Raw genomic sequence first — 18,888 nt, forward strand, 5'->3', positions numbered from 1 at the left:
CTCTCTGCTCAGCGGGGAGCCTGCTTCCCTCTCACTCTGTCTGCCTCTCTGCCTACTTGTGATCTCTCTCTGTCAAATAAATAAATAAAATCTTAAAAAAAAAAAAAGTTTGCATTCCACCCCTCTCCTCCATCTTAAATCTTACATTCACATTTGCTTCTCGACAGCCCGAGAGCCATGGACCTCGTGGACCCACTTACCCAACAGAAGTCTTTCCATTTCCCACCATTCAGACACACCACACAACACTAAAAACCCACTCCTTCAAATGATTTATGTCCAGAACATGCCAGTCGGGCTGCTTGATTGGAATACAGCTGGACTTTGCAGGGCTTGGTAATTAGCTATCTTCACAGCAATGTGCAACTTTGCTAACTGAAATGCAAGATGGGGGCAGCGTTCTCTGTAGTGTTTGTTGTATGAAAAGTTAACGACCAATGAAATTAACCGATGGCTTAAGTCCATTCGCACAGATGTCTGATATTGTTCAACCAAACATTTGATGAACGTTTGCATTTTATATTTCAAAGGAAAGACCTAAAAGGTGGATTGAATGAAGTCTTTGCTACCATTTTTTGAAGCAGACTGCCTGGCTCAAAAATTTATGTTTCCAGTATTTCTTGGTTAAGGCACAAACCGTGGCATGGGTGACCATAAATTTAAAGTTATTATTCTAATAAAAAATATATGTTGCCAGGGTCATGAAGCACAATGGTGCATTACAGAATGAATTATCTTGATTGTGCAGAGTACTTTCTCCCTACAGATCCAAAGGGTGGAAATACTTAACAACCTACGTGGGGGTAGTTGGAGTCAGTAAACAATGTTGGAGGCATCATCATAAAGGAGTCATTGATACTCAGTAGAGTGAATTCTGCGGGGGCCACAGAAGGCTACCATCAAGGGAGTTTTACTGCATATTTGCTGGGTCTGATATTCCTAGAATTCTCAGATTCTTAGTGGTCTTTCTAAATGTTTAAATACTTAAATTCAAACTTTTATCACTCTTCAGGGACCTCTGTAGAATTTATTTACATTTGGAGTTACTATTATCGGAGGGAAGTTCATTTAAAAAATATCAGCAAAAAAAGTAGTCTATTTAAAAGTAGTACCACAAATGCAATTACTAAAGACAAATGCCACACATTTGTAAGAAAAAAAAATGTAAGAAAAAAAGGGCCACCTGCAAGCTGTAAATATGTGTATTAATTTTTCCCCACAATATTTGCTTTGGCTGCAAACTATCCTAATATTCAGTTGAACAAGGGCTAAAAATTGTCAAACCAAATTCTTGTTTGAGAGCTGAGCTCTAACTACTGCCAGTTTGAGAGAAACACACATCCAGGTTTAGGGAATATGTTTTGTTTGTTTTGGCTATGACACAGGGCAGAACACTTTCCATCCCATTCGAATGCATTCAAGAGAGTTTGAAATATTGCACAATAAAAGTCATTCATTATATCTGTCTCCTTTCCCTTCCAAAAACAAAAATGGCTGCCCAGTTCCAAATCTACACAGGGGGCAGGAAGAAGGGAGTCACAGGGTCACTGGAAATCACCCAAGACTAACACCAGGTTTTTCAGGTTTGAGGGAATACTTCTGAAATCTTCATTCCCAAACCATACTTGAAACAAGAAAAGACTGGTCGGTTTTGGATTATTGTTCTGTTATGAACAATTAGAAAACAAACACATTGTATTCAAATGTTAGGCATAAAATTACACACTTTACATCCATGTGCCTGGCATCTGAACTAACCTTATTTGAACCAAGCAAATCCTTTAGCTTTCTATGAAGTTTCAACTGTTCAAGATCAATTTTATACGAAACAAAAATTATGTCACTCTTTGGGTCATATATGTGGAAGAACTAATTTTTCCAAACACCTGATGCTATTTAGCAGTTATCTGACATGCCTAAATAGACCAAAAAAAAAAAAAAAAAAGGACATTCACTTTGTGCTTACCAGATATCACAACCCTGGAAATGCAGTTTGTTTTTAAATAGCAAAAACAGAAATGTCACTAACAAATCACCACATTTAACATAAAAACAAGAATTGTTTTTTTAAAGCAAATATTAAGTGAGTAAATAAAGCCATGAGAATAAAACAATTATTAGATATAGCAAATAGAAGAGCTATCTTCACATTTCAGAGCTTAACAATTCACGAATACACTTAAGAAGTTGAGACTTCAATATATATATATAATTGGAATTTTCTTAAATTATATCTAAGACCAAAATGCCAGCTGTTTGCAATCCCACGGGCCATTTTGATCACAGAGAACATAACGTAAACCATTTATCAGACACTGTGTATGCTGTGGACAGATGAGGAGGAGGCCTGAAGAAAAGCTGCTCTATAGCTCTGCTCTACAACTGGAAATTTTGGAAACCCCAACCTATCCCGCAGAAAATGCAAACTTGTATTTTTCTTTAATGTGCATGCTCATTCATTTTCCCTTTTCATTTGACTGATATAATGCTTAAAGTATCTACAAATAGCAGCTCCAGAAGATGCTTCTCAATATCCTAAATTTTTCCAGAGTCCTAATAAATCTTAAAATTAAGGTCACCCCCAGGCTAAGCAGGACTTTGGTGGAAGATGTGGGACAAAACTATGTATCAGGAGAACGGCAGTAATTACTCATCTTCTCACTAAAGCTATTATGTTACTTGTAGTCTGTATCATGATTTAATAAAAAACAGAGAAGCATCAAAGAAGGTACAAAAATGAACACACCAGTACAACAGTAGACAGATTTGTAATTGTTAGGCCATAGTACATTAGTAATTAGTCAATTCTAGAGCCAAGTTAAGATTATGAAATAATCTTTAAAAAAAAAGAAAGAAAGAAAGAAAAAGAAAAGGGAAAGGAAATAATCTCCAAATAAATTTAAGGTAAAAAAAAAACACCACACTTTTTAAAATATATAATTATTTATTTATTGTGATTTAATTCCATCCCAATTCTGTTCACTTGATCATGGATTCCAAGCCCTGAGTCAACCCTCTGACACAGTACCAAGAAATCTGGTAATACAAAAGATAGGAATGCATTAGCATTCAAGAGGGGAGATTTCTTTAAAACTTGGTTATGTGCATTCACAATTGCTAGTCTAGTTTCGAATCCATGCTTCATCCAGATTTATTCATAGGTCAGAATTTAATGGGAAGTTAAGAAAAATATGGAAAACAAAAACAGTATGAAATGAAGCCAACTTACATTGCCTCCTCACAGCAAATAACTGCAAAAGTTACAAAATAATTACAATAATTACGTTTGGAACAGAACATGTCTTTTGAATCCCCAATCCCCTAAAACTTCTGTTAGTGTATTTTGTTCAAGCATCAGTTTTCCAGAAAGAAACCAAACAAACTTACGTGATCTCCAGGTGATGCCACTTCAGGGTTAAGAGGCCCAGGACCACCCTGGATTATAATTCTGCTCCTTACACAAAACTGAGTATCTTGAAGGCAGTGATCACTTAAGAAATTAATCCCTGGCATGCATATTAATGAGTCTACAATCTGCCTACCTCAGGTGACCTGCTGTAGGAAAGTTTTCCCATGTTTAAGAAATAATCCTCAAATGCTAAGACTACTTTATGAGTAAGCATAGTGGCAGTTTTTATACAAAAACCAAACTATAGTAAAAACCTTATTTATGAGAAGAAATAAATCAGACTTATAATTTAATATTTTTGGCAAAGACTTTTGAACCTTATTTTAATTCAACTAACTTTATTTCCTTGATTTAATGGCAGTGTTCAAAAAAAGAATTCTTTCTCAATGACTAAATCCTATAGTGGCTCAGGGTGACAATTTAGAATCATGAACTATAGCAAACTAGTTTACAAGAGCACTGGGCTGAATGTGTATGGACTCAAGGAAGTTGGTTTCCTTCCTACATTTCTGATAGCTTATTATAGATTCTTAGCCCTAAATGGAAATGCAGGTCTGGATATAATTGTAGGTTGCAGATAGAATTGGTTGGTCAATCTCGTGCTTCTATTGGCCTCTCTCACAAAAAGAACTTTTAAACATAAACTGTGATAAAGAATCATGATAATGGGGAAAAAAATAAAAAAGCTTTCCATAGTAATCAAGATGGTGTGATGTTGGTTTGAGAACACACACAGATTAATGGAAAAGAATAAAGTCCAGAAATAGACTTGTACATATAAGGTCAATCAATTTCAACAAAAGTGCCACAGAAATTCAATGAGGAATGCATAATCTTTTCAACAAATGGCGAATAATTTCCATTAAAAAATCCTGACTTTATACAATATACAAAATTTAATTCAAAGTGCATCTAATACCTGAGAGCTAAAACTCTAAAACTTCTACAAGAAAACAGAGGAGAAATCCCTGTGCTCTCGAACTAGGCAAAGATTTCTTAGATAAAACACAAAAGCATGAGCCATTAAACAAAAAATTTGATAAGTTAACAGATTACACTAAAAAGACACTGCTAAGAAAATAAAAAGATAAGCCACAGACCGGGAAAGAATATTTGTAAGACACATCCAATAAAGAATCCGTATTCAAATAAACACAGAACTCTTTCACTGAACAGGAAAACATCAGTAAGTAAAGAAAATGTGGGCAAAAAATTTGAATAGACACTTCACTAAAGAGGATACCAGAATGGCAAATAAGCACAGGAAAAGATGTCTCCATCATTAGTCGTTAGGGACACCTACATCAAGACTGCCGTGAGATACGACAGGACAGTGACCAGCATCCTACAATGAAGGCAGACAACGCTGGGTGCTGGTGAAAACGCGTGGCAAACTGCACGCGTTGCAGGTGAGCATGTGCAATGATGCGGCCACGATGGAAAAGCCTGTAAGTTTCTCAGAAAGTCAAACATATCCCCATCCTACACCCCAGGAATCCCCACTCCTAGGTATTTACCCAAGAGAAACAAAAACATCTCTTAAAAAAAAAAAAAAAAAGCTAATGTTTATAGCAGCTTTATTTGTAATAGTCAAAAAACAAACAATACAAATAGCCATCTATGGGTGAATGAGTAAAGAAAACTGGTACATCCGTAAAACAATACTACTACTTAGTGATAAACAGGAATCAACTACTTATGACATGAAACGTGGATAAATCTCTAAAGCATTCTGCTAAATTTCAAAAAAAAGACAGAAGGCTATTAACTCTTACATCCATTTATAGGACATTGCTGAAAAGGAAAAATTAGAAAGACAGAAATCTGCTAAGCAGTTGTGAGGGGCTGGGATTGGGGGAGAGGAGACTGTCCACAAAGGGGGCAGAGGTCTTCCAAGGTGATGGAAATGTTCTTCTGCAGTAGTCATTATATGACTGGGTGAATTTGCCAAAATTCACACTGTACTCTTAAAAAGATCAACTTCACTCAGTTTACTGGAGTTAATTACACCTTAATAAACCTGACTTCTGTAAAAACGAAGTTCTTTCAATCTAAAGCATGAATTGGGCATTAATAATCACTTTCCTCCTTGTTACACCAAGTCTAAGCCCCGAGTTTGATTCCACAGCTCAAGGGCCAGTTGAGCTGGGGCAGCGAGAGAAAATGGAAGCCAAGTGGCATTCAAGCAGAGGGGACAATGTGGCAAGCAGAGGGAAAGGAGATGCATCCCAGAATCTTTATGAAAGACCTGGATCAGGTATGAACTGTGGAGGATAACTTGATATCCATTTACTTTTAATTTCAAGGAATTTATCTTACGGACATTTTTACACAAGCTCAGCACAGCCTGGGTCTCCACAAGAAGTGGAGACAACTAGCATTTGTTAGTAAGGAAATGCACAGAGTGTACAACTCTATGCAGGGATTCGAAAGACTGAAGGAGCACGAGGCCTCCCCATAACAACACGGTAGTTTATTGAATAAAAAAATTGAGTTGCAGAACGGCACACTACAGTGATCCCGTTCAAAAGCATGATGACACAGGCGAAGGTCTGGAAGACGCAGGCCAGTTGTTAAGTGCTTACACAGAAAGCTTTCCGGAAGAGGCAGGTGTGGCTACAGGATGCTCACATGGAGTGGAGAAGAGAGTTTTCAATTGTGTACCGTTCTCTACTTGTTCCAATAGACATACAGGACTTTGATGATATAAATGAGTGAAAATAAAAGTTAAAGAAAGTACTGATAGCAACAGTGACTAGTTGCCCGGGGTTTAAGGTAATGTAGCCAGATGTCATACTGCCATCTTCTGGAACAAACAAGCATCTACAGGATCAACAAAAGATACACAGATTTCCTAAGGCAGAATGTCAAAGGTTACTGCAGTAAAAAAGATGAGGCAAGTACAAACTCTTCCGAAGCCCAGTTTCTGACTCAACCATTAATGAAAAGAAACAGCTAAAAAACATGCAAGCATGATCAAATACAGAAATAATCAACTTTTCACAAATCTTAAGATACAAATGAGACAGTGGATAAAATTATGTCCAAATTGCTTTGATTTCTCAGACCTCTTCTTTTTTTTGAAAAACTGCCCATTTGTTATTTACAAATATCAACAAAACATTTATACCCACACACCCTGAAACCAACAAAATGCATCAAGGCTTTACATTTTTAACTGGAGATGCCAGAAAACAATTTTACACTTGAAAACTCAAGCCAAAAAAAAATTCCACAGATCAAATGTTTCCCTCATCCTCATTAGCACATTTTAAGAAATAAAATAAGCATGTGAAATTCTTAAAATTCAAATACAACTGAGCTCATACATCATATAGCAAAAAAGGGGAGAAAAAAACGATCAGTAGTTTTGGCCTTCATATTAAATGAGGAGAACAAAAAGCTTTTTAAAAAAAACAAAACTCTTAAACATCCCATGTTTCTGAAAGTTTTTAATCTTTTCTTTTTAAATTTACCAAAACCAAAATGCTTTGTTTTTGTGGGGGGGGCGGGGCAGGGGATGTTGGGGGGGGTGTTGACTGTTTTCAGTGTTAGAGATTTGCCAACCATACCAAAGTATAAACGGGGAGGGAGAAAAAGCCCATAAATAATTTACGTGTAAAGATAAAAGAATTTTTTAAACAATCCACCTTTTAGCAGAAGAAATTGGGGATCACTTTGAGTGTTAATGTAAAATACATTTAGTCTTTAGCAGCAGGGCTTCCAGACCTATTGGTGCCAAGAAGGTAACAAATAGTCTCTCTCTGAGGCCGGGGGAAATGGGAGCTCAGCAGGAGCTTTCTTCCCTGTTGTGTTATTTATAGAGAGCTCTATTTGTTAACATGTTTCTGCTATCAGGGAGAGGGAGAGTTTAATGATTTAAAGGATTTCAGAGACAATTGTTTAATGATACAATGATTTATGTAATTCACAAATTCCAGATATATAGCAATTTAGGTTTTCAAACTGCTGTCATCAAAACAGTGATAGAAGAGCACACTGCTGAAATGTAACTGGAAAATCCGAAACAAGCGATAGTACTTGCTGTTGTAAATAAAGAGAACTGCTGGAAAAGACCCTGTTAAAAAAGAAATCAGCCATCTACCACCACCTTCATACTAAGTAAACGAATTTTCCAGCGCCCTTTCTTATGAGTTTCTGGATTTTTTTTAAAAAAAATTGTTTTAATGGAGAACCATGAATTAAATCCCAAATTACTAATTTGGGATTTCTTGGAATAAATCCTAAATGTGACTAATTGGAATGATCTGGAAGATGATTCAACTAAACTGCTCTGTTTTCACCAAAAACCAGTCCTGCACCTCCCACCCCACAAAGCATGTAAGAATCTTGTTTGAAGGACAAAATGTTTTCACCCTAGTTATTTATGAACTATATATTCATTTTATAATGCTAGATTTATAATATTCTGATTATTGAAAGAAATTTCCAAAATGCCATGTTTAGGTTTTGATTTTAACCTATTAATATACAATTTTCACTTGAGACTAAGTAAATCATTAAAGCTTGTCAACTTTCAACCAACAAGTTTTATGATTTCCATTTTTCCTGTTAACATTTTTTAACCCTTTTTTGGGGGGCAGCATTTTAAAACACACCTTTTCTCACTTTCTAACAGTGTTTAACCTTGTATTTATTCCCTTCAATTTTTACAAAATTACATTAATTCCATCATTTTGTTTTTTAAACTCTTCTCATGCAGACAGAATGAGTCACTTCTAAAAGACAGTTGTTTTTTTACAACGGAGACGAGACTCTAAATCTTCAGTGAACATGTACTAATGTGAAAGCTTTAGTAAATATATACTATTTGGGGAGGGAAGAACATTTTTAATAGAATGTTTCCCTTTGGAATGAAGAAATTCACTTATTTCTACTTACAAATAGGTTCAACTCAAATGATTTTATTTGAAACTTTTAAAACACCGAAGTTGAACAAAGGACGAGAACCAGAATGAACCAGAATGAAAGGATCTTTTAAGCACGGATGGTTACCTTCTCTGCGGCCACAGGTTCTGTAGGAAATGCCAGTCACTGCTTTAGTTCCCGGACATGTCCCACTCTTTCGAAGTCCTTTAGAGAGGTCTCTCCCTTTTGGCTGAGAGAGGTTCTTATTTTGTAGCACTTTGACTGAGTCGTATCTTTCGAATTTGCGAGTGTAGATGTACAGAGGCTCTTCCTCCTCTTTCCAGATGAGATGGAAGCCGTGGCAGCAAAGCCCTCCCTGTTTTCTTTACCTGACACGGGGAGCGACAGACTCTGGCTCTGTCCAGAAGATGCAGTTTCTTGAGAGAGGGACAGGCTCTCAAATCCTCTGCTGTCAACCGTACATATTGTTCTCCTTTTCATTCTTTGGGAAGTGCAGGACATGGAAGGAAATGGAAGTGAAATCCATACAAGTCCTTCATCTTCCAGATCTTTCCGTAGCCTTGTGCTACGTCTTACCTTTGTTTCGCTATTTGTTCTCTGGAAGGTTTGCTCTATGGAGGCGGATAAATCTTTATACAGTTCAGAATTTTCTAAACCAATTTCTAGAGAGTTGCTCACCACATAGGGAAGTTTGTGACTTCCAGTTTTTTCCAAATATAAACTTTGGCCGTCGGAATAACACGTAGAGCGCCTTCTGTGCTTCTTTTCTCCACCACTCACACCCGTGCTACTTTGACCTTCTATAGAGCTTCTTCCCAGAGCTGCATTCAGACTATTACTGTCTTCTACATGGTCACTTAAGATCTCCTCATTTTTTAAGTCAGATGTTAAGGGCATGGTCTGCTGTTTTCCTTCAGTAGCTATTAAAAAGTCATCCTGCTTTTCATACTTTATGTTTACATTTTCTGAACTTTTAAAGATCTGAAAAAGGTTCTCCGCATTCTGACCGGCAGCAGCCAGTTCCCGGGGTGGCGGGACGGCACTGGATTCTGCATCATCTGATGCCAGGGGCTCTGCGGTCACAGGAGCACAAGAAACATGACCGCTTCCACTTTCGGGGCCGGCTTTCAGTCCGTTTTCGCCTTCCGACTTAATTTCTGCTTTTGGAATAGTTTTCTGTTCATTAGTGGCTATGGCACTTTTATTTAAATCTTGCTCTAAAGTAGCGTTTATAAGCGACAAGGACCTTTTCATGAAAGGGCTGCACAATGCAGACAGATCATATTTATTAAAGCCTTGACTCATCTGCAAATCTTCTGGGTTCTGGGGCAAAGGATTCTTTCTTGTAGGAAGCTTTGTTTCTTCAAGTTCACCATTGGAGTTGAAATCATCTAAGGGCATGTAAATAAGTTTAAGTCTCACTAAAAAGTACCAATGGAAAGAAAGGTCAACAGATCAAATAGGTGCCATATTGTATTCTGTGTTTTAGGCTTTCAGTACTCACAAGACTTACAAATGCTATGCCATACTTGCTCCCATCTGTCATCCTGCTCTTTCTTTTTTAGTTCTTCCTCAAGCCACAGGTTAAGAAAATATGAATTTAATACATGAGTGAATAAAGTACATAACCTCAGACCATGAAAATGAGAAAAGTGTATCTCAAATTGCTTCCTCTATTCTACTGTAGTTTCCACACTTACAAGATCAATTAGTATGAGGCAGCCCCATTTTCCATTTCCCAAAAAATGAATTACTGAAAATGGGTGCCACCGTGCCTCGGCAAATTTTCTAGCTATGTTTCCCCTGAAATAGAGAAAATAAAACTTGGAATTTTGAGGGATCTGAGGATTTAGCTGAAAGGGTACTTCTCAAGATGCTTAGGTCTTATGTCTCGTGTTAAAAATTTTAACGTGATTTAAACTGCACTATATTCTCAAATAGAACTGTTTGTTTCAATATTCTAAAAATCTTCCCCTTCCACCTTAACTGGAAGATACTGCATGTGGAGGCTCTCCTGGTTTTTTGTTTTGTTTTGTTTTGTTTTTAAAGATTTTATTTATTTACTTGACAGAGAGAGATCACAAGCAGACAGAGAGGCAGGCAGAGAGAGAGAGAGGGAAGCAGGCTCGCTGCTGAGCAGAGAGCCCGATGCGGGACTCGATCCCAGGACCCTGAGATCATGACCTGAGCCGAAGGCAGCAGCTTAACCCACTGAGCCACCCAGGCGCCCCGGCTCTCCTGTTTTTGACACACTCTGTCACATCACACAGGTGAACAAAACATCATCGACGTTTTAAAGCTATATAGCACAGCCTTAAATAAATATACCTTAAATATTTTTAAAAAATGGGGTGCCTGGGTGGGCTCAGTTAAGTCTCCAGCTCTTGATTTCAGCCTAGGTCATGAGCTCAGGGTTGTAAGACAGAGCCCCAGGCTGGGCTCTGAGCTCAGCAGGGAGTCTGCTGGAGGTTCTCTTCCTCTCCCTTTGCCCCTCCCCCAGCTCCCATGTGCATATGTGCACACCTGCGTGCTCTCTCTCAAATAAATAAATCTTTAAAAAAAAAATTAGGCTATGTAACACAGCCTAAACAAATTCAGGCTTTCAGCATTCTAAACCTCAGTACTACTGGATGCCATCTCTCTTGCTATCTCAGAGAGTAAGGTTTTTAACTGGCCCAGTCAAATAAGTATAAAAAATGTTTTAAACAAAATCAGAACTGTAAGATATACAAAACATCAGCTGAGCACAAATCTAAAAACCAGTATTTCATGACTTGATTACTTCAAATCAGGTCACCTAAGGCAGAGATTAACATAGGGTCCATCAGTGGCAACCAACTAATATGTCAGTTGGGCTCTTTATACAACTTTAAAAATCGATGTTTAATGTATTTTTCATGAAAGTGGCGTGCTAAAGAAGAAAGGCAGGGGACAGGGATGGAGGGAGGAACAGAGAGAAAAAGGGACAGGGAAAAATGGAAAAGGAGGAAAGATTTTGCTTTAAACCCTTATAAGGGATGATACCCTTTTATATATAAATATACATATATTTTTATATATATAAAAAATACTTCAGGTATTTTTAAAAAGAAATTCCCTAATAAGATGCAAGATGGAAAACATATACTAACATTCATTATTTAAACATCTTTGGAAAAACTCCAGTCAGGAACTGGGGATATAATGAGATCACTCAGTTTTCAGTCTCAGGGGAACTGCAATTTGCAGGGAAGGGAGATAGAGGGAACATTACAAACTTGATGGTAAATAAAGGTATAATGCGAACAAAGACTTCTCCTGGAAAGGCGGCCAGCAGAGCTAAATCTTCAAGGATAAGCAGCATTAGGCCAAGATTAAAAAGAGGTGGGCTGGGGTGCCTGGGTGGCTCAGTGGGTTAAAGCCTCTGCCTTCGGCTCAGGTCATGGTCTCAGGGTCCTGGGATCGAGTCCCGCATCGGGCTCTCTGCTCCGCGGGGAGCCTGCTTCCTCCTCTCTCTCTGCCTGCCTCTCTGCCTAGTTGTGATTTCTCTCTGTCAAATTAAAAAAAAAAAAAAAAAAGGAGGTGGGCTGACCAGCTTCCTGTCCCAAGACAAGCACATAAATGGGCTGGGGCAGGAGCAGCGTGTTTGTGATGACGGGCTAGCTGTGTTTATTTAAACTCTGTGCTTTCCGGAAGTTGAGAAGTAGGCAGAAGCCAATAGTCTAGGATGGCATATGCCTATTCATCCTTGGATCTATTATAAATTCTACAGATATGTTGCAACTAGAATGCAGGTTCTACACACATGATGAAAGACAAAGACGGCTGTTTTAAAAACTATTCTATACAAAATGAACACACCAAACGTATGAATACATACTCTTACTAATTTCAGCATGATTTGGTTAATTTTAAAACTCAGGCATTATAAAACAGAAGCAACTCCAATTTTTATCTAACCAAGTATGTCAGCTGACTTAATCTTTGCTTCTCAACAAAACTGTTAAAGGTAATCAAGTTCAATTTATAAATGTTATTTCTAGTAGATGCTTTAGCAGTGCCAACTCTACTGAAACATCATAGGGCAAACTTTAAAAATATTTTTGTCCAAGGGGCACCTGGGTGGCTCAGCGGGTTAAGCCTCTGCCTTCAGCTCGGGTCATGATCCTGGGGTCCTGGGATCGAGCCCCGCATCGGGCTCTCTGCTTGGCTGGGAGCCTGTTTCCTCCTCTCTCTCTCTCTCTCTGCCTGCCTCTCTGCCTACTTGTGATCTCTATCTGTCAAATAAATAAATCTTTAAAAAATATATGTATTTTTGTCCTTGCTTATAAAAGATCTATTACTGAGCCATCACCATGTTTACTCTTCATGATGGACCATAACACAAGACAGAATTCATTATAACAGAATACTATAAAAAACATAAAATGCTTTACAAAGAAAAAGGATGGAAAGAAGTTATTTCCCCTAAAATTATACAAACTACCTTGTGTCTTAAGTTTCTCTGGGGAGAGGATCCAGAGCTCCCATCAGATTCTGAAGAGAGTTAAAGTTATGAACTACTGCTTCTTTAACTTAAAATTCTCCTGGTAATATGAGGATGGTTGCTATTTTTACAGTTTTTACAGTTTATAATTGCTCTTTAAAAAAAAAAAAAAAAGATTTTATTTGTTTGACAGAGAGAGAGAGAGATCACAAGTAGGCAGAGTGGCAGGCAGAGAGAGAAGGGGAAGCAGGCTCCCGCTGAGCAGAGAGCCCACAAATGTGGTGCCCGATCCCAGGACCCTGAGATCATGACCTGAGCTGAAGGCAGAGGCTTTAACCCACTGAGCCACCCAGGCACCCCTACCTACAATTACTCTTTAACAGTGACGAGGAAAAAGGGAAAAGAAGGTGCAACAGCAAGAAAGTGGTGGAGGGGATAAAACATCAATAGGAAAAGAGCAGAATACCTGAACACAGTCTTCCGGGGCCTGGAGTGGGAGGCATTATCTCAGAAAGCTCAGGCAGCTCCGGAATAGGACTGAGCAGTGGCTTCTTTGAAGCAAGGTCTCTTTCCCCGTATAAAGACTTCTGAACGCTCTTCTTTCCCTTTGCTTTCTTCTTCCTGAAACTTTTTAAAGCCTGTGAAATGTATTAAAATGTCGTAATCGGGAAAGATGTTACACCATATACAATTTCGACCCTCTAATTAATTCTTAACAACAACAAAAATTCTTACTGAAAAGGACCAGTTATGCCATTTAAACTTTTAGAAATTCTGAGTTAGGCGTGGAGGGCTGGGTAGCTTACACAAAGTCAAATAGAATATGAAGCAGAACTCAATTTACAAATGATCTGATAAGCAATGGTCTACATTTCCACAAAATATTTGCCAAAATAAGTTCTGGGTAAGTGAAAGATAGATGCTATAGATTTGACAGACTTAAGACATGAGATATTTGAAAGTAGGATACAGTTAGGATCACTCACGATTAAACTTTTTTTTTTTTTAAGATTTTTTATTTATTTGACAGACCGAGATCACAAGTAGGCAGAGAGGTAGGCAGAGAAAGAGGGGAGGAAGCAGGCTCCCTGTGGAGCAGAGAGCCCAACTCGGGGCCCGATCCCAGGACCCTGGGATCACGACCTGAGTCAAAAGCAGAGGCTTAAACCCACTGAGCCACCCAGGCGCCCCTCACTCGCGATTAATCTTGAATGAGCTATCTACTGGAAGCTATGGGATATTGTCTTCTGCTCAGAGGTTTGGAAGAAGAAATGAAGAAAATTTCTTTTGGAAGAAGAAATGTGTTAAAGATAACACAAAGCTAGGTGAGGTGCTTCCGACAACAGATGATTTCATCAAGACTAAAACGAGTAAGTCAAAATAAGATGGGTTAATGAGCACAAACAGAAGATGACAGACAATGGCCTGGTAATAACTGATGTAAAAAAAGTGGGCTTCTATAAAAATTAAAACTGTTCTAATAATATCTGGAATGCAGTATTAAATTCAGTTTTTACTGCCACGTTAACAATTGAGAACTAATGTTCACTGTTAAAAAAAGAAGTTTCACTTAGAAAGGACTTTGGGGAAACTCAAACATTGCATTGTTATAAACAAAAAAAAAATACACTCAATGTGTTAATACTGGAGAGAAATGGACTTTAGGTCAACATAAAGAATATGTTTTTAGCAGATAAAGCTGCCAAAAAATGGAATCCATTCAAACATTTATTGAGGATCACTATGTATAAGTATTAAATGGCAAGGTGGAAAAAACCAAACTGAATGTGATCTTTAGGGGGCTCCCAGTCTTAACAGAAATATATATATATATTTATATATGTAGTTTATATATATAAATGTTTATATATTTATATATATCAATATATAAACCATGACAGACGATATGGACTGAGATGGGTACCTGGCCTACAGGTGGCTCCATAAAGCAAGCAACGCCCTTGCATGCAAGGGGTATGAGCCTGAAAACAATGAAGGTTCACTGCACGGTGATTCAGGGAGACAACATTTGATTTCACATTTAAGAAAGATGATTTGGGTGAAAGCATAGAAACTAATGATGTGAAAGAGTGGCTGATATATTCAAGAGTACAAAAATGGCACAGAACTGTATGTTCCTTGAGATATCTATAGATATCCTGTAAAAACAAAACAAAATAAAACATTCCATGGAAAAATAATTTTAGAACTGTACAAGATAAATGTTCCTCTTGGTGATTTATAATATACATTTAACATTACATTCTCTGAGAAGTCCTCAGTATAAATAATCTCCATACACATTAGGAATATGCTGGGTTAACTATTTTTCCATGAAATATATATATATATATTTTATGGAACATCTGTTGACATTCCATGGAACAGTTGGGGAAACGACAGCTTGGTCAATGGATGTGGAAACCAAGAGAAAAATCTTAACTTGGGCTCCACAGATGAGACTCCATCTTTGGTGCCAGGTGCCCGAGTCTCCCACCTAAATGCCTTCCCATCTTAGGCAAGTCACCTTACCTCTCTGTACCTCCACGTCCTCCCTGCAAAATGGGAACCACACCAGCCCACATCACAGATCCCTACAGCGAGTATGAAGTTAGTTAACATAAGTGAAATGGTTAAAATTAGGCTTGGGCCGTACACAGAAGATCTGTGTCAGCTCTTCTCGTTCTCTCACATTCCTTCCTAGCACTATGAGAACGGATACAGGGAAAATTTTTAAATATTTTTAATACCAAATTATGATCAGTCTTACTGTGTGACACAGGCATTGCACCTTAATATGTTACGGTCACTATTGTCAGATTATAACTTCTAGAACAGCCTCTGATTCATAGGTCCAGAAAATACCCTTTTAGTAGGATTTTGGACATCTTTGTTTATATGAAGCATCTCCAGTACCTGCAACAGTGCCGGCACATAATGACTTCTCAACAAACAAGAACAAATGAATAAATGTGAAAGGAGAGATCTAGCTAAACTTCATAAAATTTGCTACCCACAATGAAAAGCTAATAATGCTTTTTCATTGTTATAGACCAGCAGAAGTATACCACCAAAAGACAAGAAGAAAGAGTAAAGCACTCATACTCTCATGAACATACGTCTAGTATTGCTTGTCCATTAGAAGGTTTCATCTGCAGAGGCTAGAACCTTAACAAAATTTAAGTCTGCTCCAGTACAAAAAAGCCTTGCTTATACAATAAGAAAGCCAGCCGCACGTGACTGGGATTCTAGGGAAGCCACAGATCTACAAATGTAAGGTTGGTTTATGACTTAAAGCAGATGCACAACTGAAGATATTATTCCCAAAGTGATTCCATTTATTCCAGAATCACCAGTATTTCTTCTCAGTGAAGGAGATCATGAAACAGACATAAATCCTTATCTTTTATTTGCATAAATAATACTTAAGTTGCTTCCACTGAGGTGCTTCAAAATTATTTAAAAATAATTCATGTACATGGCAACAAATCAAACTGTACAGGAAAACTTATGATGAAAAGCACGTACTTCCTTACTCGTCCTGTTTACTTCTTGGTTCCATTTTTAGTTCTTATAGCTAGTTATAGCTCTCTAAAGAAGAGGCTCATAGTGTTGTATTTTTAGCTTTCTATGGAAAATTTAAGCACACAGCAGGTAGAATAGTATATTGAACCCCAGGTACCCATCCTCTAGCTTCAACAATTACTAACCTATAGAAATCAGGATTCATTTATAATCCCCTTCTCTCAGATTATTTTAAAGCAAATGCCAGGCATTACCCTATTTCGTGTGAAAATCCCTGCAGCATCCCTAGGAGATAAAGCTCCTTTTATTCCATAATAAAATGAAACCTTTTATTACTTGGCATTGTACTTTATTATTGATGTTTCCCTTTTACAATGTCATTTCCCCCCAGCTTTATTGAGATATAACTGACAGATAAAATTTAAGTTTAAGGTATACAATGTAATGACTTGAGTGAGAAAAGCCAGTTCCAAGAAGTTACATAGAGTGTGATTACATTTATATAACATTTCAGAAATGACAAAAGAAATGGAGAACACATTAGTTTAAGGTGGGGACAGGCATGGGAAGTAGCAGCGTTACGAAAGAGCAGGAGGAGATCCGTTTATTTTGACTGTTGGTATTTTTCTATGTGATACTGTCTAAATTTTTATAGGCCATCACTGGGGGAAACTGGATAGAGGGTACGTGGGAAATCTCTGTAATTCTTGTTACAACAGCCATGTATCTAAAATGATCTCAAAATAAACAGCCTAGACACAAAGAACAAAAACAGCAATTCTCCCTATTATTTCCTCAGAGATCTAATTTCTCCAGTTGGCCCATCAATGTTTTTTACAACTGTTCAAAATCAGGATCCCAATAAGGTCCTCACACATTCCATTCGGTTGGCAGATCTTATAATCTTCCCTCACCATTTGATGAGTAAACTGAGGCACTTATCTCGGAGAATTAGCCAAGTTCTGGATTTGGTTGACTGCAATCAAGGTGTCTTTATTTTCCTCTCTCCCCTATACTTCCTGCAACTGGTCATTAGATGTAGGCTTGATTAGATTCAGCTTTGATTTTTTTTTGAAAAGATGATTTCATGGATGCCTGTAGACATCTTCATTGCATTGGAAGGACCATGTTCTCTCCCCGTGACACTGTGATTGACCAGGGCGCTCAGATGTCCACTGCAATCCATCCATTCTGACTCCACCATCAGTCTACTACCTCATGACCAACAACTTTCATGAAAGTCTTTTTTTTTTTTTAATTAGTAGAAATTCTCCTGTAAGTAACTCCCTCATCACCTATTTGCTTCCCAGAAATAAAACTCCTGTATTTTCCAATTTTCACAAAAATGAGCTTGTGTCCTAGATAGCTCCTAAGGTGACCTTTAAGATTTTTTTAACTATTATGAACTGGAGTATTTTTTTTCACATTTAAGTCTGTTTCAATCCACTGCAATTGTTTTTTTTTTCCCTTAAAGATTTTATTTATTTATTAGACAGTGAGAGAGGGAACACAAGCATGGGGAGGGGCAGAGTGAGATGGAGAAGTGGGCTCCCCACTGAGCAGGGAGCTCCATGCAGGGCATGATCCTGGGAACCCAAGGTCATTACCTGAGCCAAAGGCAGACACTTATCCGACCAAGCCACCCAGATGCCCAGCCATTGTTATTTCTGATAGTCACACTGTCCTACCTTTGATGAGTGGAGCCCCTTCGAAATGGTTTGAGGAACTTCCCTGTGGCCCCAGTGGTTTCTTTTTTTTTTTTTTTTTTTTTTTTAAGATTTTATTTATTTATTTGACAGATAGAGATCACAAGTAGGGAAAGAGGCAGGCAGAGAGAGAGGAGGAAGCAGGCTCCCTGCCAAGCAGAGAGCCCGATGCGGGGCTCGATCCCAGGACCCTGGGATCATGACCTGAGCGAAAGGCAGAGGCTTTAACCCACTGAGCCACCCAGGCGCCCCTGGCCCCAGTGGTTTCTTAAAGCTTCCCTCACTGTACACTGGTATATACCCAGGCTCGTTTCCTACATGCACTGTTCATAAATCCGAAAACAGCCATTTCACTCCGGAACCTTGATCACTTTTAGTTGAAAATGGTATTCAGAAATGGCAACCTAGGTACCAGGGTTGCTCACTGCTTCTAAACCTTGACAGAGCTAGGACGTCTTTTTAAAGGAAAAAAAAAAAAACATGAGTCCATACTGATGTTTCTAATTCAAATTTAGCCTAACAAGATTCTGAATTTGAATTTTTATTTTTTGTCTAACGGTAAAGTCTGGATTCCTGACAGTTAAAAAAAAACCCACAAAAACCTCTATTTTCTTTATTCTAGATTGCGCTCCTCTCTCAAAGGACTCTTCATACTGTTTGTCTTTGGCTTTTCTCCCACTTTTATGAAAAGATTTATGTGTGTGTATGAATATATACACATATTCACACATGTTTAGTGTTCCCTATTTTCTTAGGTAAAACGTAGTATATTCGTTTGTCATATTGGCTGTCATAACAAAACACCACAGACTAGGTGGCTTACACAGTCTTAGTCTCTTGTCTCACAGTTTGGGGGGCTGGAAGTCCAAGACCAAGGCACTGGTGGGGTTGGC

The 18,888-nt window shown here is 38.0% G+C and overlaps 1 protein-coding gene across 2 annotated transcripts in view; it reads right to left on the bottom strand.

The window, feature by feature from the left end:
- Nucleotides 1-8,315: 8,315 nt before the first annotated feature.
- CDCA2 (cell division cycle associated 2) overlaps nt 8,316-18,888 on the bottom strand; it is a 53,998-nt gene continuing 43,425 nt past the window's right edge. For both annotated transcript variants that reach the window (XM_045986373.1, XM_045986363.1), the window contains exons 14-15: nt 13,231-13,402; nt 8,316-9,690 (exon numbers count right to left, since the gene is read on the bottom strand). In XM_045986373.1, coding sequence (XP_045842329.1) covers nt 8,462-9,690; nt 13,231-13,402 — 1,401 coding nt within the window. In that variant the 3' untranslated portion in view covers nt 8,316-8,461. The remainder of the gene's footprint in view (nt 9,691-13,230; nt 13,403-18,888) is intronic.

This window comes from Meles meles, chromosome 2 (genome assembly GCF_922984935.1).
Source record: "Meles meles chromosome 2, mMelMel3.1 paternal haplotype, whole genome shotgun sequence".
Taxonomy (NCBI): domain Eukaryota; kingdom Metazoa; phylum Chordata; class Mammalia; order Carnivora; family Mustelidae; genus Meles; species Meles meles.